Below are 20,457 nucleotides of genomic sequence, written 5' to 3'. Positions count from 1 at the left end.
TACCCAGATTCATGAAGCAAGTTCTTAGAGACTTCAAAGAGACTTAGACTCTCACACAATAACAGTGGGAGACTTTAACAACCTACCAACAATATTAGGCAGATCATCAAGACAGAAAATCAACAAAGACATTCAGGAGTTGAACTCAGCTCTGATTCAAGTGGATCTGATAGATATATACAGAACTCTCCACCCAAAGACAATGTAATATACATTCTTCTCATCGCCACACGACACTTACTCTAAAATTGATCACATAATTGGAAGTAAAACATTCCTCAGCAAATGCAAAAGAACTGAAATAATAACAGTCTCTAAGACCATAGTACAATCAAATTAGAACTCAAGATTAAGAAATTCACTCAAAACCACACAACTACATGCAAAATGAACAACCTGCTCCTGAATGAATTTTGGGTAAATAATGAAATTAATGCAGAAATCAAAAAGTTCTTTGAAACTAATGAGAACAAAGATATAACATACCAGAATCTCTGGGACACAGCTAAAGCAGTGTTAAGATGGAAATTTATAGCACTAAATGCCCATACCAAAAAGAAAGATCTCAAGTTAACAACCTAATATCACAACTAAAAGAACTAGAGAACCAAGAGCAAACAAACCCCAAAGCTAGCAGAAAACAAGAAATAACTAAGATCAGAGCTGAACTGAAGGAGATAGAGACACGAAAAATCCATCAAAAAAATCAATGAAAACAGGAGCTAGTTTTTTGAAAAAAAAAAAAAAAATTAATAAAATAGATAGACCACTAGCTAGACTAAAAAAAAAAGAGAAGAGAGAAGATTCAAATAAACACAATCAGAAATGATAAAGGAGATATCACCACTGACCCCACAGAAATACAGACAACCATCAGGGAATACTATAAACACCTCTATGTACATAAACTAGAAAATCTAGAAGAAATGAATAAATTCCTGGACACATACACCTTCCTAAGATTGAACCAGGAATAAATTGAATCCCTGAAAAGACCAAAAATGAGGTCTAAAATTGAGGCAGTAATAAATAGCCTACCAATCAAAAAAAGCCCAGGTCCAGATGGACTCACAGCTCAATTCTCCCAGAGGTAGAAAGACGAGCTGGTATCAATTCCACTGAAACTATCCTAAACAATTGTAAAGGAAGGACTCCTCCCTAACTCATTCTATGAGACCAGCATCATCCTCATACCAAAACCTGACAGATACAACAAAAAAAGAAAACTTCAGGCCAATATCCTAGATGAACATTGATGCAAAAATCCTCAACAAAATACTGGCAAACCAAATCCAGCAGCACATCAAAAAGCTTATCCACCACAATCTATCCACCACAATCAAGTAGGCTTCATCCCTGGGATGCAAGGTTGGTTCAACATACCCAAATCAATAAATGTGATTCATCACATAAACAGATCTAAAGACAAAAACCACATGATTATCTCAATAGATGCAGAAAAGACCTTCGATAAAATTCAACATCCCTTCATGTTAAAAACTCTTAATAAACTAGATATTAAAGGGACATACCTCAGAATAATAAGAGACATATATGACAAAGCCATAGCCAATATCATCATGAATGGCCAAAGCTGGAAGCATTCCCCTTGAAAACCTGCACAAGACAAGGATGTCTCTCACCACTCCTATCCAACATAGTATTGGAAGTTCTGGCCAGAGCAATCTGGCAAGATAAAGAAATAAAGGTATTTACATAGAAAGGGAAGAAGTCAAACCATCTTTGTTTGCAGATGCCATCATCTGAGTCCAAAATCTTCTCAAGCTGATAAACAACTTCAGCAAAGCCTCAGGATACAAAATCAATGTTCAAAAATCGCCAGCATTCTTATACACCAACAACAGGCAAGCCGAGATCCAAATCATGCATCAACTCCCATTTGCAATTGCCACAAAAAAAAAAAATAAAATACCTAGGAATAAAGCTAGGATGTATTCCCTATTATTAAATAGAATACCCTACTTAATAAATGGTGCTGGGAGAACAAACAACCCCATTAAAAAGCAGGCAAAGGACATGAATGGACACTTCTCAAAAGAAGACATACGTGTGGCCAACAAACATGAAAAAAAGCCAACATCACTGATTATTAGAGAAATACAAATCAAAACCAAAATGAGATATCATCTTACCCCAATCAGAATGGCTATTATTAAAAAGTAAACAAAAAAACATGCTGGAGAGGTTGTGGAGAAAAAGGAACACTTCACACAGTCTCCAGAGAGACCCTTATACAGAAGCCAGAGCGTGTCATCCCTCTGCAAACCACCAGGGCGGCCTGGGGTCCTGGCTGGAACTGAGCCTGTCTGACTCTCAGGTTTCCTCGACCGCTCCCGACAGCCCATGGCACCTCACTCCAGCCGCGCTGGCCTCCAAGACGTTCCCCACACCTGGGTGCCAAGCACAGTCTTGCCTCAGGGTCTTGGCACTCGTTGCCTGGAATGTCTTTTCCCAGAGGTCCCTCAGGCCGACCTCACCTCTGCCCTGACCTCCCCTCCCTGGCTGCGTCTCGCATCTCCCCTCTCCTGGGTGTCCCTCAGGCCGACCTGCCCACCCCCGCGTCCCTCAGGCCAACCTCCCCTCTCTCTCCTGGGCGACCCTCAGGCCGACCTCCCCTCCCTGGTGGCGTCTCCCGTCTCCCGGGTGTCCCTCTGGCTGATCACCCTTCCCCCGCGGCGTCTCTCAGGCCGACCCCCTCTCCCGGGTGTCCCTCAGGCTGACCTCCCCTCCCCCTCCCCCCCAGTCAGGCCAACCTCCCCCCCCACACCCCACCAACGCGTCCCTCAGGCCAACCTCCCCTTCCCGCTTCCCTACCTCACCACCCCACGCCTCGTGTCCCTCAGACCGACCTCCCCTCTCCCCGGACCTCCCTTCTCTCGGGTGTCCCTCCGGCCGACCTCCCCTCCCCCTCCCCCTCCCCCTCCCCCAGGCCAACCTTCCCTCCCCGCCACACCCGCGTCCCTCAGGCCAAGCTCCCCTCTCTCTCCAGGTCGACCTGAGAGTAGTTCCTCAGGCTGACCTCCCCTCCCCTGGCTTCCCTCAGGCCAACCTCCCCTCTCCCCCGCCCCGGCGTTCCTCAGGCCGACCTCCTCACTTCCTGCAACTCTTTTACTCAAAGGCAGTCTTTTTCCTCAGGCCTTCTACGGCCATGAATTTCTGGCACCGCCCCCTCTCCACACGCTTCCACTCCTGCCTTCCTGACTTCTTCCTCCTCCGCACAGGGGCTCTGGCATGCGGCATATTTTCCTTACTATCTTATTTGTTGTTTGATGCCCCCACTGGACGGAAACTCCAATGATGAAGGGCCTTTATTAGGGGTTTCTCCAGTGTGGCGGCCCCCATGCCTCCATTGCTGGCAAGTGGCGGGCCCTGGATAGACATCTGCTGAATGAGGCACAAGCACTTGACACAAGCGAGGTTAAGAGAATCGCTAGAGAGCCGGTGCACAGCGCCACAGAAAGGGATCCCAACACCTAGAGAATGGGGTGATTTCCTAACAAAGCCTAAGTCACAACACTGGTCCAAATCCTTTTTTTTTTTTCTTTTTTGGATTATATAGATTCACAGTTTTATCTCATCTATACAAAAGATAATTCCAGTGTTATTTAAAGGATTCCAAACCATAGATAAAGACATTTTAACTCTTCAATTCATTTTTAAAAATCAGAATAAAAACTCTAGATAAAATAGCAATAGAAGGAAACTATTTAGCTACCACAATCATATAATAAATTGTTTAAAATTATAAAATGGACCAGGTGTGGTGGGTCACACCTGTAATCTCAGCACTTTGGGAGGCCAAGGTGGGTAGATCACCTGAGGTCAGGAGTTGAAGAACAGCCAGGCCAACATGGTGAAACCCTGTATCTCCTAAAAATACAAAAAAGTAGCTGGGCAGTTGGTGCATGCCTGTAATCCCAGCTACTCGGGATGCTGAGGCAGGAGAATCACTAGAACCTGGGAGACGGAGGTTGCAGTGAGCCGAGATCGCACCATTGCACTCCAGCCTGGGCAACAAGAGTGAAATTTTTGTCTCAAAAAAAATTTAATTAAATAAAATAAAATTATAAGATGATAAAACATTCAGATCTATGATATACATTGGTATCTCATTATTGTCAAAATAAATACAAAATAATTTACAAATAAACTCAATAGAAAACTGTATAGCATATGGGAAGAGTCACCAAAGGCCAAGTCCAGACAGGGAACAAACATTTAGAAAGAGGGCCAGCATCACGGACAGTAGGAGAAAGGAAAATTGTAGTGCCAAAGAATTTATTAGTCTACACTCATCAAATTGGCCTCAAACTGGGAAAAATCAAAAGGAGCCGTCACATAGCACTGGATGAGGGCGAAGGTCGGCCTGTACTGTGGATGGAATGTGGGGTCGCACAGAACTCTGAACAGTACCACACCCTCACCCTCGGCACCTGCTCCTGGGAATCTGCCCCACAGAGAAAAGCACTAGTGAGGAAGGACAGCCATTCACAAAGACTTGGGGGCAGTATTTTTCATAGTGAGATAAAAGCACTAGAAATGAATGGCCATCAGCAGATGAGCAACTGAACAACTCCAGAGACTCCACATCAGCAACGCCAGGTTGCACCCGACAAGGGGTGCTAGAATCAGACAAATTGATTAGGAGCGGTTTAGGAAAGGGACTGGTGAGACAAGTTTGTATGAAATCATTTTTGTAACAGGAGAAGACTCCAAAACTCTACATGCATATTTGTGTGTGGATGTATGAGTGTTTGTGTGTGTTATCTGAGGTGAGCATGGAGAAATAGGAAAGGGTACATTCGAAGTTGTTAACGGGAGTTTCCTAGTGCTGAGTGAGGACAGAAAAGGTCCAGTTTAAGTGTATGTGTGTGTACGCATGAGTGTGTGTGTCTTTCCTGTTTTATTAAACAGTTCTGTCTCATACATGTAACAATATAATGGTAGACATCTTCTAAATCTGGTCCACTCACAGACTGCTGTACAGCAAGGAAGTCGAGATTGGATCTGACTTGGTGTCTCAAAATGAAGCAAGGCCCAGGCACTTCTGGAACCAGAATCTGGTACCAGATAGAGAGGAAGGGAACCAACACAGCTCTGTTGGATAAATTAGCCAGAATGTTCTTTGTACTATTTGAGAGGTAGGGGATGACACAACGGCCTCAGAGGCAGCAAGTCCAGAAAGTGAAAAACAGACAGGGGCTGAAGACAGAGGTGGCCCTACAGAGTCCTCCAGCCTTGGGATATGGCTAAGGGCCCTAAGTCCACATGGGGGTCACAAAGCCAGGAGCAGCAAACCGTCTGAAAGGAGCCTGCAGGCGTTTGGGCAAGAAGGGGCGTCCAACAGTGGCTGGGTAGCGGGGGAAGCAGAGCATGCACTCCATGTCCAGCTCAAGCCTGGCAGAGCTGCAGGGACACCCTGAGACTCACCAACAGCACAGAGATCTGCAAACCGGTCCTCTCCCTCCTCTGCGTGGATCAGGTCATTTCTGCTCTTCTTGGTAGCCGCTCTCTTCAGCACTGCTTTAAACAAAGGATGGGAGAGACTGCCTGAGATGCAGCCCTCAGGCCACCTGCCTCAGCGGGGCATGGGATCACCCTCCCCCTGGGACCGGTGACCTCTCCTGAGCTCCTGTCCTGAACTGGGGCTGAGGCCGGATGATTGTGGGCCCCCTTGGGTCCCTCCCAGTCCCCAGAGCTGAAGGGACAAGGAATTTGGGGGGTGAGGGGTCCCCGCTTTCCCTTTCTTCCAAAATGAGGCCAGTGGGGAGGCCTGGGCACCAGGGAGACCAGGATACGTCCATCTGGGGCAAGGCCAGGACTACAACGGGGACAGCATAGACCTGCTCAGAGCCGCAGGCATGGGGCCGGCTGAGATTGCCACAGATGTGCCCGTGCTGTCTGGCCCTGACCTGAGCAGTGGGTGTGCAGAGAGGGCAGCCTTCCTGCTGCTGCAGCTATGCTGGTAACTAGTGCCAGCAACCACAGCAATGGGGCCCAGGCTCCCTCTCATGGTCCCAGGTTGTGCCATGAGCCTTCCCATGGTCTCTGGGAGCAGCAGCAAGCCAAGCCCTGGGGATAGACACAGCTCAGTTTAAACCTGCAATGTGGGCCTGTGTCAGGTGCCAGGGTCAGACACCATGGCCCTAGTCTGTGTTCATGTGATGGCTGTGCAGGTGCCTGGCACTGCCGAGAGCACCTCGCGTGAAACATGCAAGTGGGCACGTGTCACCACCCACGTGGCCACCAGAGCTCTCCACCACACAGGAGTACCAGCGAGTGCCACCTACCGTCCAAAGGGGACTTCTCCTCTGCATTCCTGTCTTCCTCAGCCAGCATGACTTCCTCTGCGAGGGGAACACAGCCTCAGGTCAGAGCCCTCCTGACCCCAGGAATGCCCCAGGACAGAGGCACATCTCTGTCTGGAAGGCCCTGCCTTCTCAGCTCTTTTTTTTTTTTTTTTTTTGAGATGGAGTCTCGCTCTGTCGTCCAGGCTGGAGTGCAATGGCACAATCTCGGCTCACTGCAACCTCCACCTTCCGGGTTCAAGCGATTCTCCTGCCTCAGCCCCCCCACTGGGATTACAGGGACGTGCTACCACGCCCAGCTAATTTTTGTATTTTTAGTAGAGACGGGGTTTCACCATGTTGGCCAGGATGGTCTCGAACTCCTGACCTCAGGTGATCCGCCCAACTCGGCCTCCCAAAGTGCTGGGATTGTAGGCATGAGCCACTGCACCTGGCCGCCTTATCAGCTCTTAGACTTCCAGAAGCCAGCAGGGCCCACACCTGAGCTTTTTCTACTGGGAAGACAGTGCCCTGTGAAGAGGACTCAGCCGCCTTGTGTCTGCCCGTCCCTACCCACACGTCGCCTCCCTGAGAACAGCTGTGCCACAGGCGAGTTCATCTCTGAGAAGGCACTTGGGAAACCTTAGGAGGTGGGAGTGGATGCCCCAAGTGGAGGAAAGAGCGCTGGCCTGGGGCGAGGGGAGGGAGTCCAGGCTTGATAAAACCCAGAGTCAGGGCACAGAAGGGACTTGGCTGAGACTAATGGGGAGAGACCAGCTTTAGGCTGGGCCATGGCAGAGTCCTCCATTTAAAAGGCGACTGTCCTCAGAGCCATATGGCTGCCTGGTGCCAGGCCCCTGGGTGAGCTAGAGAGAAATCCCTTCTCACTCTGCTCACTACAAAGTCCCTTCAGGCTCTACCCAGCAGCCAGGGCACCCCAGCTGGCAGCAGAGCAGAACTGGGGACAGAGAACTAACAGTGGCCGGCCAGGAGTGCAGTGGCTCCCACGGGCCCTCACCCGCCTTGAAGATCCACTCCAGGTACCCGTTGAGCTCTCGCTCGATCTGCTGCTGCCGGCGCAGCTTCAGGAAGGCGCGGCGGTTCTCCACCCTCTCTCGCTCCTTGGCAAACTCCCTACCATGCAGGGGCCGGAAAAGCAAGATCAGGTGAGTGCAAGCCCCACAGGTGTGCAGCCCCAGAGACAAAAAGGACCAGGGAAAGCCTGGGACAGGAGACGCAGGCTGCAGGCTGCCACTTCAGGCAGGCCCCTGCCACCCCGGCCTCTTCTAACATGAGCACTCCAGATGAGCACTCCAGAGCACCAGGCAGCTCCCTAGGCACCCAGAGGGCCTCCATGAGCAGCCCAGGTGGCCCTCCGTCCTCAGACTCCTGTGGCACTTAGGGATGGTGCCTTGGTCCCCAGAGGGGCAGTTCTAGAGAGCAGGGACAATTTCACAGCCCCTGCCTACAGCAACCTAGGCACACGCCTCCTCCCTCCCCTTGTGCCAGGCTCTGTTATCTGCTGTCCTCCAGAGAGCTCCTGGCAAGAATTCTCCAGAGGAGAATGTTCACTTTGCTTCCTCTGTTGGTTCAGATGCAAAGCCTTTGTGGGAAGGAGGAGGGACAGACAGGGACAGGGAAGAAGGGACGGGGTCAAGGCAGGCCAGAGGCAGAAGGATAATACTGCAGAGTCCACGTAGTCTCCTCAACCAAGCCTCTGAGGCTCACAGTGAGCAGGAGAGGAGACCTTCTGTCATTGGCCCCCGACATCTCACCCCAGCCCCGCCTGAGCCTTCACAGCTGTCATGGTGACCAGCAGAGAACACTTGCCCTTCCAGCTCAGCACCCCCACCCCAGCCCCAGCCTCCTGGCCAAGCTTTAAGGCTCACAGTGCCAGAAGCAAGCCATTCTCTCTCTCTCTCTCCTCTCTCTCTCTCTCTCTCTCTTCCCCCCCCCCACTCACACACACACACACACACACACACACACACACACACACACACACAAGCTTCTGAGTTGGTGGAGTGGGTGTGGCAGGCATGACTCCCAGCACACACAGCTCCAGTGCAACAGTCCCCGGCTCTGACCATGACGGACCCTGGGCACAGGGCCAGTGTCCGCTAGGCACTGAGCTGTTACAGCCCAGGCAGTGCAAGGTGACCAGGCCTGCCCAGGTGCACCCTCCCATCTGGGCATCCCAAGTCCCAAATCTACAGGAAGGCAGGGTCCACTGTGGCCTCCCCACCCAGACCAATCCCTGTGGCCATGCCCTGAGAATGAGAGGGCCTGGGGGACAGGGGAAGGGCAAGGACATCACTGCTTGAACTGATCTGAGAGCTCCCAGCAGCAACTCCCCCCAGCAGTCTGGCCCCCTCCACAGAGCAGCTGCTTCTCACGCAGTGGCCGGCAGCAGGGCCAGCCCTCCCTGAGCTTCTGTCCTCGCTGGGTGAGAAGCGGCAGGACAGGGGCCACCTATTCTGCTTCTCTGGGATGCTGTGAGGATGGGAGCTCTGGGAATGGAGAGAGAGAGGCCGAATTGGCCCCAAGCTGGCCCCTCCTGCAGCTCTCGTCCAGACATGGCAGAGCCGTGGCTTTTCCCACAGAGCAAGGCTGGGAAGGCGGCCTCTTACCACTGCCACCCCGGGGTGCAGGACCCACATGGGGGGTGCTGGCCCCTGGCTTGGGGGCCCTCTGCTGGGCCTGTGGGCCTGAGGGAGGGTTCAGCTGGGCTGATGGGAGGACCATCACATATCCCATTCTCCCCAGAGGCCGGGATCCTCACAGTGGGGAAGGAGTGGGAAATACCACGCAGGCCCTGCCTTGGGCCTCCCCTCCAGCCCCTCAGGCTATTCTGCACATTCCCTAGAGGGACGCAGAAGGAAGCCCTGAGCAGGCTGCCCTCCTGCCTCCCCTTGAACCCACCTATGCTCCTGCCAGGCTTCCCACCAGGCAGTGTTCTCAGCACCCTTGGCACCAGGCAGCATCCTCAGCACAGCCCAGGCACCTCACAAGCCTGGCTGCTGCCAGCCCCCTACCAGCCCCTATGCCCTCTCCCCACAACACCCTCTGACTCCAGCTCCAAGCATCTCTACAACACACAGGCCACAACCCTCTGTCCACTGTGCCTCCACCCCAGCTGTTCTCTGCCTGGAAGACCCTCCTCCTTCCTTGGCCTGGCTCATTCCTAGTCCCCCAGTTGGGTCTCAGCTGAGATGTCCCTCCCCCCCAGTGCATCCTCCGAGCCCCAAGCCTCCGCCAGCTACCCCGCCAGGCTGGGAGTTCTATTTCCATCCCCTAAGCTGGTCGCTTGCTGGTTCCCATGGAGGCTCTTGGAGAGGCCTGCTAGTGACAGTCACACCCCTTACAGGACAGGGCCAAAACCAAGGGCACGATCTCCCACTGGAGCCCAGAGGCTTTGGCTCCAGCCATCCCCACTCTGGCTGCTCCTGTCCTGCTCAGCGTAGCAGAACTCCCAGGTTCACCAGGCTCTATCCCCAGCCCAGCTCAGAGCTGTGGGCCTGAGCAGGGATCACAGGGAGGACAGAGGGGGATGCACCCCTAACCCTAACCCTAACCCTAACCCCTCCAGCCTCACAGGGGGGCTGAGGGCTAAGGTGGGAGCAGGAAGCCAGGCAGGCCTGATGCCTCCACCTCCTTCCTAGCACAACTCCTTGCCCTGTGGTAGGGCAGGAGCCCCAAATACCAACCCCAGTCAGGCCCCATACATGGCATCTCTTCAGCTCTCATCCCCAGGGTGGGACCGAAGGGGCTGTGTGCCCACAGGCCCACTCCCAGAGAGGACTCTTTCTCCACCTTCTCCAGGATGGACCCCCAGCCCTGAGCCCTCTCTCTCACCCTCCCCTGGAGTAGCTTGGCACAAAGAGGTGACCTGAGAGGAAGTGCACACCAGCGGTCAGGGCCAGGGTGGCGAGCCCAGTGGTGACTGCTACAGAGATCAGGGTGCCCCCAGTTATTTCTCACCACAGTAACAGAGGGGCTCTCTGTGGCCACAGAGGCTGCTCAGAAACCCTGTCCCAGACCACACCTCCATCTACCAAGACCACACCTCCCATCATAGACCATACCTCCCATCCCCCCAGACCAACCTCCCATTACAGACCACACCTCCCATTACGACCACATCTCCCATCACAGACCACACCTCCCATCCCCCCAGACCAACCTCCCATTACAGACCACATCTCCCATTACGACCACACCTCCCATCACAGACCACACCTCCTGTCTACCCAGATGAGTAGCGGCAGCTGCTCTCCCATGGCAGAAACCACGGAAAGGCCAGGGGTATGACAGAGATAAGGGGCCGAGGGGCTGATCAAGGACAGGTCAGGATGGTGGCACAAAGGAAGGGCTACCAGAACCCAGAACACCAGGGGCAACCACCACAGAAGGCACCCATGGGCCAGGCCCCCACCCCAAGTGTCACACGTGCCCCTGTTGACCCTTCAGCTGAGAACACAGAGGGGCACCTGCACATCCCCCACATGGTCTCTCACCCCGAAAGCACGCCCAGCACCAGGTTGAGCATGAAGAAGGAGCCGATGATGATGAGAGGGATGAAGTAGAGCCAGTTCCAGGTGTTGCCGGCCGCATCGTTTGTCTGGAAGCAAGGAGAGGGAGATGAGGAAGGACAGAGACAAAACACACAGTCCCGGCCACAGAAGCACCCCCAGCCCCCAACAGGCCTCCTTCTCAGAAGCACACACCTGGTAGGGTCCAGGCAGTGGGGAGGCCAGTCACAGGGAGGTCCAAACATGGGGCTGGAGTCCAGGCAGCACCCACAGGCAGACGTGCCTTTGCTGGCAGAGTTCTCTCTGGACTGCAGCTCCCAGAGGACCAGGGACACTCAGTGCTGCCAGCCACTGCCTAGCAACACTCAACAGCCAAGCAGTAGGCCCAGGGAGTCACGGCTGTGTGGATGCCCCGAGGTGGCATGAGCACCCAACCTCTGCCAGACACCTCCCTGGCTACCAGACATCCTGGGCAGCTCCAAAGCCATGTCCTCCTGAAGGGGGCCCACAGGCCCAAGTCCACATCAGGCCCAAGTCCACATCAGACCCAAGTCCACATGCAGCAGCTCCCACAGCTGAGAGGCAACAGTGGGCCCATCTGCATTTTCAGTTTCACCACATGCCTGGCCTGAGACAGCGCCCAGCACTCAGGCGTGATCTGAATAGCTGAAAGCAAAGAGGGACCTTCTTTCCCAGATCTTTTGCTTTTTATAGCACAGCCCACAAAAGGGTGTGCTCCTTTGAACCCAATTTGATTCCATAGTTGTTTCGTTTTTATGCATTCCCAGGGGATGTGGCTAAGGGGTGTAGAGAACCTCTTTCTCCCTGCGAGTCTGGTGCTGGAGAGACACCAGGAGGGTGGTGGGTGCCAAGGGAGGCAGCCCCTAGTCCTGTTCCTGGACGCCTCTCTTCAGAGGCAGTTCACAAGACACGGGAAGGGCTCCACCAAAACAGAGGCAGGAGGACAGTCGGGGCACTGCCCTGCAGCGGGCGCTGATCTCCAGGTGCTGCTGTTGGCATTCCTGCCCTCCAGTGTCTGCCAGCCTGGCGGATTTGCAGCCTCCACCCCTGCATGGACTGAAGCTCGTGGTTCCTGACCCTTGGACACTGATTCCAGGCTGGCCCCTGAGATTCCTGGATCCGAAACCAGAAGTGACATTCAGAATCTCAGCTCCAGCTGCAGTTCATGTTCCTAGAACATGAACCACTAAACCACACCTCTGTCTAGACTCATTCACATGCAACTCAGATCTTGGACTGGGCGGCCACCAAAGCCACCAACTTCCCGCAAGCACACCCTCAAACCTGCCCTCCCTTCTTCAGAAAAAGGAGATATCGCTGCTGTAGCCTCAGCCCCTCTCACCTGCTCAAGTACTTGGCTCCCGCAATTTCCCTCCCCAATGGAGTGTTCTCATCAGTAGCCAACTGGCTCTAATTCCTCTCATCTTAAAAAACAGGACTTCTACTTCTGGGAAGATGGAGCAGACATACTCTGCCATATTGTTCCCACTAAATGGAATTAACATACTGAAAATTATTCACAAAGCAAACACAGAATGACTCTGAAAGGTGGAGAAAATAGGGCAGACTAGCTAGGACCCCAGGATATAAGGTGCATTTCCAGGATTTTCTTCTTGCTTCCTATACCCCACATTTGGATCTGATGAAGCTAAAACTTGGAAATGCCCAAGGGGCACAGACAACCAAAAAAAGCACCAGCAAAAGCCAGCTCTCCCTAACCAAGGCGGCCTAGCAGGACAGGGAGCTCTCAGACAACCCACAGAAAACGCTGGCTCCATCTCCATCCCTCCCTTCCCGCAAAGACCCAGAGGAGCACCTAGACTGCAATGAGGCATCCAAATCCCCTCACCCTCCATGGGGTGCTGTCAGAGAAAGCCAAGTAGAAGGTGGAACGTTCCTCCTCAGCAGGGGTTATCACGGCCCCCCAGCCCCAGCCCACCTCCGCGGTACTAGTGAAGACCACACGGGACACCTTGACTTCCATTTACACAGGCAGTAGGGGCACCCCCTGCTGCTAGGGAGCTATCAGAAGGGTCTTGTGCAACCAGGACTTTTACCACCATCCAGCAGTCATGAAGCCACCCACCCACCCACAGTGTGCAGAAACCACGTGGAGAACAAGAACGAGGCACCTCTAACCCTCCCAGCCTGGAAAGTTCCCTTGAGGCATGGTGGGGATCCAGACCTGCCACCCCTGCCCAGCAGTAAGGAGAACACACTACCATATGTCAACAGAGGCCAAGTGGGGAACCTAGACTTCTGCACTCACCGGCAACAAGACAGCAGCCCTCCTCCTTCCCTGACAGCCAATGCAGAATGCTTAACTGAGATCCAAGGTCCCATGCCGAAAGGCCAAAAATGGCCAGTTTTCAACTGAAACTCACTCGTCATAGTAAGTACCAGGAAGAGCACAAATTTCTTAGATGCTGTGATGGTTAATGTTGTGTCAACTTAGCTGGGCCACGGGGTACTCAGATACTTGGTCAAGTACACTTGATGGTACCTTGCAGATACTTCTACAAAGGTGCTCTGAGATAAGATTATCACTTTAATCCACAGAGTGAAGACCACTGCTCTCTGTAATGTGGGGTGGACCTCATTCAATCCACACTCAAGATCAACCCTCCCCTGGGTAAGGGAAAAGTCTCCAGCAGGTGCCTCTGGATTTCACCTCTGCCAGCCACCGCCATCGGGAACTGCACCATCAGCTCTCCATGTGCGGACAGCACCCAAGCCCGCCAGGCAGAACCACAGATGTGGACGTGCCAGCCTCTGTGATCACATGAGCCAGTTCCTCATGATAAATCTCCCTCTCCACACGCACAAACACACACCACACACATGCACCACACATGACACACACATGCATACACCACACACACACCCACACCACACAAACCAGAAACACATATACCATACACACACACTGGACACACAAGCACACGCACCACACACATGCACACCACACACACCAACACCAAACACACACACACTACACACCTACACGCACACCATATGTACACCACACACACACTCACACCACACATACCAGACACACATACACCATACACACATACACCATACACATACACTGGACACACAAGTGCACACACCACACACATGCACACCACACACCAGACACACATACACCACACACACAGGACACACAAGTGCACACACCAGACACATGCACCACACACCACACACACCACACACACGCATACATACACCACACACACTCACATCACACATACCAGACACACATACACCATACACACACACTGGACACACAAGCGCACACACCACAAACACCAAACACACACACACTACACGCACACCATATGTACACCACACACCAGACACACACCACACACAAAGGACATGCAAGCGCACACACCAGACACACACATGCACCACGCACCACACACACACCCACACACCACACACACACCACACACACTAGACGTGCACACACCACACACATCAGACACAGATACACCACACACACACACTGGACACACAGCCACCACACACATGCACACACCAGACACACACACCACACACACACACCACACACACTACACACATACTTCACACCCACACACCACACACACCACACACATGTATACAGCACACACACAACACACATACACACACCAAACACCAGACACACACCAGACACACACCATACACATGCATGCCACACAGACCATACACAAACACACCACAGACACACCACAAACACATGCACACCACACACATCAGACACACACACCACACACACTAGACACAAATACACCACATACACACACTAGACACAAGTGTACACACCACACACACATGCACACATATACACACACACACCACACACATACCACATGCACCAGATACAGGCACACACCACATACACCACACATACTACACATACCACATACACCACACACACTACACATACCACATACACCACACACACCAGACACACACACATGCACACCACACACACCAGACACAACACACACCACACACACACACCAAATACCTTTCTCCAAAGGTGTTTTTTTTTATTGTGGGCATGTCCTTAACCTTGCCAAAATGAAATTCTGAATTGATTGAGACTTGTCTCTGATAACTTTTTGGATTACAGAACCAAAGGGAAAATTTTGAGCTAAAAAAAAAAAATCAAAAATCTCAATGAAAATGCATAACAAGAGAATGGAAGGGATGTGGAAGGAATCAGTGAACAGTAAGAAAACAAAGAACAATAGAATTATCCATTCTGATAAGGAGAGAAAAGTGAACCTCAAAAACCCATGGGACTATAACAAATGATCTAATATTCATGTCATCAGAGCACCAAAGACAGGTGAAAAAGGACAAAGCTGACAGTATTTAAAGAAATACGGCCAGGCATGGTGGCTCACACCTGTAATCCCAGCACTTCAGGAGGCCGAGGCAGGCAGATCACCTGAGGTCAGGAGTGTGAGACCGGCCTGGCCAACATGGCGAAACCCTGTCTCTACTAAAAATACAAACATTGGCCAGGCATGGTGGTGCATGCCTGTAATCCCAGCTACTCCACAGCCTGAGGCAGGAAAATTGCTTGAGCCTGGGAGGTAGAGTTTGCAGTGAGCTGAGATTGTGCCACTGCACTCCAGCCTGGGTGACAGAGCGAAACTCTGTCTCAAAAAAAAAAAAAAAAAAGGAATGCTGAAAACTTCTCAACTTTAGCAAGAGACACAAACATACAGATTTAAGAAGCTCAGCAAACCCCAGACAAACACATTATAGCCAAACTTCTGAAAACTAAAGACAAAGAAAAAATCTTGAACGCAGCAGAAAAAAATGATACCATACCTATACGGGGAAAACAATTCAAATGGTTTCTCATTAGAAACCATGGAGGCCAGAAGGAAGTGGCATAATATTTTTCAGGTGCTGAAAGAAAAGAACTGTCAACCCAGACACCTATACCCACCAAGAATATCCTTTGGGAAATCAAGACATTCTCAAATGAAAAACTAGGGAAACCAGGAGAATTTGTCACCAGCAGAACTCTCCTAAGAAAAAATGAATAATGAACGCTCTCTAAACAGAAAGGAAATGAGTAAAAATTGAATCACTATTAGGAAGGAAGAAAAATGGAAAGTGTAAAAATATAGGTAACTGGATTTCTTTCTCCTTTTGAGTTTTCTAAATTATGTTTGACAGATGAAGCAAAAATTATAGTACTATTGAGGCAGAAGAATAGGGTCTGGAGGCAGGGACCCTAGGGCCGATTTGTGCTGACTTCCTAGAACTGAATCAAAAGGAAAACACCACTCCACACCCAAGTAACAAAAGAACAGCAGCTACTCCCTTTGCGGCCCACCCCCCTTCCACTGTGTCACAGATGAAAAAATGGAAAGTACCTCTGATTGGTCACCTCCCACAACCAATCAGGCTGGTCGTGGGCCAAGTCTTCATTAGCATAGGGTTTAACTTTATAACTTCACTTCAGCCTTTGATTGGTCGCCTCCTGCAACCAATCAGACTGGTAGCAGGCCCAGTCTTCATTTACATAGAGTGTAACCAATGGGAAACCTCTAGAGGTTATTTAAATCCCAGAAAATTCTGCAACTAACACTCTTGAGCAACTTGCTTGAGCCCACTCCCACTCTGTGGAGCATACTTTCAATAAGTCTGTGCTTTCGTTGCTTCATTCTTTTGTTGTTTTGTGCATTTTGTCCAAATCTTTGTTCAAAATGCCAAGAACCTGGATGACTCATAGTCAAGACCCTCCCCTGGTAATGTATTTTGGCGAGCCAGCCAGGAGGCAAGCCCAAAGTTTGGGGGTTATTTTTCTTCTCATTTTCCCTTTTCCTCTCTGCTCCATACAGGGGAAGCATTTTCCATCTCTCTTTCCAACTCAGGACACTTGACAGAGAGCACCTAATCATGGAGGCAACTGCAGGTCTCTGGCTGGGGCCACTCTACGGAGAGACTGAAAGGTATCCATATGGAAGCATCTGACCACCACTGCCTGGTTCACATGAGGGACCTGAGTCCTTTTCCTTTTTTTTTTTTTTCAGTCTTTCAGCAGTCATTTCCTAGTAGCTCCCCAGTAACTGAGGGCAACTGGCTGGGGCCACTCTCCAGTGTTACCTGAAGGCCAAGGAATGATAGGGATAGCTGCCCTGCCTGGAAGGGGGAAGGACTCTTTTCTGTCTTTCCTGGTTATACTCCCTGATCCCTATGTGTGACACAATTGGCAATGGCAGCTTGTCAAGGAGGAATTCACACGTTTCAGGGAATTTAAACCCTGTTTTCTCATGCTAAATTCTCCTGCAGAGTTAGCTAGTAAAGACCTCCCATCTCTTACTTGATCTATTTGACTGGCTAAGGACAAAAGAAACCCACTTAGCCCCCTAGCTATGCAAAGAAGGTTATAAATAAAAGAGATTTTATATTATATAAAAAGGCATCTTGTATGGTAAATTCTTGTCCTAAAGTAAAATGACTGTTGTTTTAAAAGAGGGATATGACTGGGTGCAGTGGCTCACACCTGTAATCCCAGCACTCTGGGAGGCCGAGGCAGGTGGATCACGAGGTCAGGAGTTCAAGACCAGCCTGGCCAATATGGTGAAACCCTGTCTCTACTAAAAGTATAAAAAATTAGCCAGGCACAGTGATGCACGCCTGTTGTCCCAGTTACTTGGGAGGCTGAGGCAGGAGAATTGCTTGAACCTGTAAGGCGGAGGTTGCAGTGAGCCGAGATCGCATTACTGCACTCCAGCCTGGAATATGATAATAATAATAAAAGTAAAGAAATAAAAGAGGGATGTTTAGGACAAGTCACAAAGTCCAAGCATGTCATAGATGATCTGGGTAAGTCGTGAAAAAGATTTGTGAAAGTGAAATCATGCAAGAAATGTTGTATAATTTATGTTGCCTAAGTTTAGAGGGTTAAAGGACTGTTTTAAGTGGTATAGGAGAAATCCAAAGGTTTGAACAAGTTGTAGGCTTATGAAAATTAATTGTAAAAGAGATTCTGTGTATGAACATATTGGCTGAAGTTAAAAGCTTGGCCTTATCAAATTATAAGGATGCTAGAAGTCGGGGCCTTCAGCCAGGGACAAGAGGAAACTCATAGTGGGCCACTGATTGTGAAGGGAACCGTTCCAAAGTGGTGCTGGCACCCATCTAAGGTCAGACATATCTGACAAACTAAGACAGGGCCCCAGAAGTGGGGATGCCCTTGGGAACCCCAGACAAGACCCAGAGTTTTTCCAGATGGCCACCCCAGGTAAAATCTGGGTCACCTAGTAGGACCTCCACTTTTGAAAGTCCTCTTCTCTCTTCCAGACCACTGTGGGCAACTCTCCATCCATTCCGTCTGATTCCCTGCTTGGCTGCATCCTCAACCACTGGAATCAACTGAACCCTGAGGAGAAATCTAAGGAGAAAACGTCTGATTTTCTACTATAATAATGTATAGCCCCAGTATCAGCTGGACAGCCAGGAATAATTGGTGGTCATTGGAAGTCTTAATTAAAACACCATCCTGCAATTAGACCTGTTTTGCAAAAGGCAGGGTAAATTGTCAGAAATCCCATACGTACAGGTCTTCATGGCCCTATACCAAAACCCAACAATCTGCAAAAGTCCTGGAACCTGCCCTGAAAAGGAAGGTCTTAAGGCAGAACTAGATATTGTAGATGACCCCCTTTTACAAAGGCCACCTGTCTCTCAGAGGCAAGTGCAACCACCCCTTGTATAACTCCTTGCCAAGTGCTCCTGAGGCTCAAACCCAAGAGCAAAATTCGGGGGTCCAGCTAAGTCCTCCTCATATTTGGAGAGGAACAATCTATTCAACTCCCCCTCCAGCCCTGCTACCCCTTAGGGAAGTAGCAGGAGCTGAGGGGCCAGTCCTAGTGCAGTCCCCCTTTTCTATAACTGATATAAAACAACACACAGAAAAGCTAGGAAGCTATTCTGAGAACCCTAGGAATTTGGAGATGGGTCCCAAACTTTGACCTTAGCCTTTGATCTCTCACGGGAGATGTCAATTCATTCTAGCAACCTATTGCAGCCCCTTAGAAAAGAAACAAATCTTTGAGGCTGCCCACCAGGAAGCAGATGACTTATTTCCTTGAAACTCTCAGGGCAATCACTTAGGCCCAGACACAGTCTCCATTACTGATCCTAATTGGGACTATAACATACCCGAGGGAATGAACCACCAGGCTAAGTTTCTTGAGGCTCTCCTTGGAGGAAGAGAAAGAGAATAAGGCAGTAAATTATGATAAGGTAAAGGAGGTTACACTGGGCAAGAAGGAAAATCCAGCCATGTTTCATGGCAGGCTGGAGGAAGCCTTTAAAAAATATACTAATCCAATCTGTCCCAGACATTAGATATAAGCTACAGATGGGCCCACAAACTAATCAAAATCAGCTTCTTGATATTGCTTTCATGATGTATAACAATCATGAAGGAAGGAAAAGGGGAACAGAGTAAAGAAAAATGGCAAGCAAAAATTATGACAGCCATCACTGGCAATGCCCTGAATGCCCAAAGAGCACTCAAAGGAAACCCAAAGGGCCATAAGGACAATGCCAGCCTGTAGAGGATACAAGATTTGTTAGTACTAATAGATACTTGTAGGGAGCTGAAGGACGGAGAGACATGACCAACTCAGTATTCCACTGGAGGTTATATGATCAAACAGCAAACTGTTTATTATGAAAGCAGGATGTGGGCAAACTCATGACTGTGCCTGCTACCAGGAGATTTGCTGAGGGCAATTACTCCCTGGCGCCGTGCTCATTGCGGTTACCTACTGGGACATCTAGAGCCTATTGTTCAAAGAATGCGGTCTTGTAAGCCTGCTATGAATCAAACTGCCTGCTGACAACCACCCCCTCCTCTTCTCGCTATCTCTTTTGCCTAATAAATATGGAGGGCTGTGTAAAGCTCAGGGCCCTTGTTCACTAGCAAAGAGCCCCCTGACCCCTTCTTCCAAATATACTCTTTGTCTTTATCTTTATTCCTGCATTCATCATCCTTTGTTCAGTCCCCCAAGGTCCATGCAGGTTACAGATACCTTTACTGGCTGGATTGAAGCTTACCCTACACCAAAACACAGAAGGCCAATGAAGTTGTTAAGGTTCTTCAAAGAAATATTTCCCCAGTTTGGGTTACCTCAAAGCCTCCAAAGTGATAATGACTCGTTCTTTATCTCTCAAATAATTCAAGGGGTTGCTAAGGCTCTCAGAATCAAATACTATTTACATTCAGCATGGAGGCCTCAATCCTCTAGAAAAGTGGAAAGAGCTAATCAAACTCTAAAATGGGTGTTAGCTAAGCTATGTCAGGAAACATAAGAAACTTGGGTCAACTTGCTGTCCACAGCTCTTGTAAGAGTCCATAATTTCCCCAGAGCAAAAATTAATATGAGCCCATATGAAATGTTATACAGGAGGCCATTTTTAACTAATGATCTAAATACTGATCCAGAAACAGCCACTTTAGTGAAATACCTAGTTAAGCTGGGACCATTTCCGCAGGCTTTACAAAAGTTTGAAACTCAAAAAAAAAAAAAAAGTTTGAAACTCAAAGA

General features: G+C 50.1%; 2 protein-coding genes across 11 annotated transcripts in view; one reads left to right on the top strand and one right to left on the bottom strand.

Annotated features, from left to right (window-relative positions):
* CACNA1B (calcium voltage-gated channel subunit alpha1 B) overlaps positions 1-20,457 on the bottom strand; it is a 247,192-nt gene that overhangs the window by 161,075 nt on the left and 65,660 nt on the right. For 6 of the 9 annotated variants that reach the window (XR_008510062.2, XR_008510061.2, XM_054520928.2 and 3 more), the window contains exons 7-10: positions 10,826-10,929; positions 7,327-7,442; positions 6,312-6,368; positions 5,452-5,544 (exon numbers count right to left, since the gene is read on the bottom strand). Coding sequence is in view for 7 of the 9 variants with exons in the window: in XM_054520928.2 (XP_054376903.1) it covers positions 5,452-5,544; positions 6,312-6,368; positions 7,327-7,442; positions 10,826-10,929 (370 nt within the window). In the remaining 2 variants the exon portion in view is untranslated. Of the gene's footprint in view, positions 1-5,451; positions 5,545-6,311; positions 6,369-7,326; positions 7,443-9,230; positions 10,780-10,825; positions 10,930-20,457 lie in introns of those variants that run through there. The other 3 variants (XM_054520929.2, XM_054520931.2, XM_054520932.2) reach the window with 3 other exon arrangements.
* Positions 11,669-19,905, top strand: LOC129048051 (histidine-rich glycoprotein). Of its 2 annotated transcripts, XR_008510063.2 has the most exons (4): positions 11,669-13,253; positions 13,421-16,020; positions 16,738-16,848; positions 18,203-19,878. XR_008510063.2 is itself a non-coding variant. In XM_054520935.1 (3 exons), exon 1 carries the CDS (start codon positions 13,714-13,716, stop codon positions 14,674-14,676), a length of 963 nt encoding a protein of 320 aa, XP_054376910.1. In that variant the 5' UTR covers positions 13,423-13,713; the 3' UTR covers positions 14,677-16,020; positions 16,738-16,848; positions 18,203-19,905. The 2 variants fall into 2 exon arrangements, 1 of the variants encoding a protein (XP_054376910.1); XM_054520935.1 differs by lacking the exon at positions 11,669-13,253 and having other exon boundaries at positions 13,423-16,020; positions 18,203-19,905.

Source organism: Pongo abelii, chromosome 13 (genome assembly GCF_028885655.2).
Source record: "Pongo abelii isolate AG06213 chromosome 13, NHGRI_mPonAbe1-v2.0_pri, whole genome shotgun sequence".
In the NCBI taxonomy this organism is placed as follows: domain Eukaryota; kingdom Metazoa; phylum Chordata; class Mammalia; order Primates; family Hominidae; genus Pongo; species Pongo abelii.
Note: the sequence above shows the minus strand (reverse complement) of the source record. Positions and strands in the feature narration are given on the sequence as shown.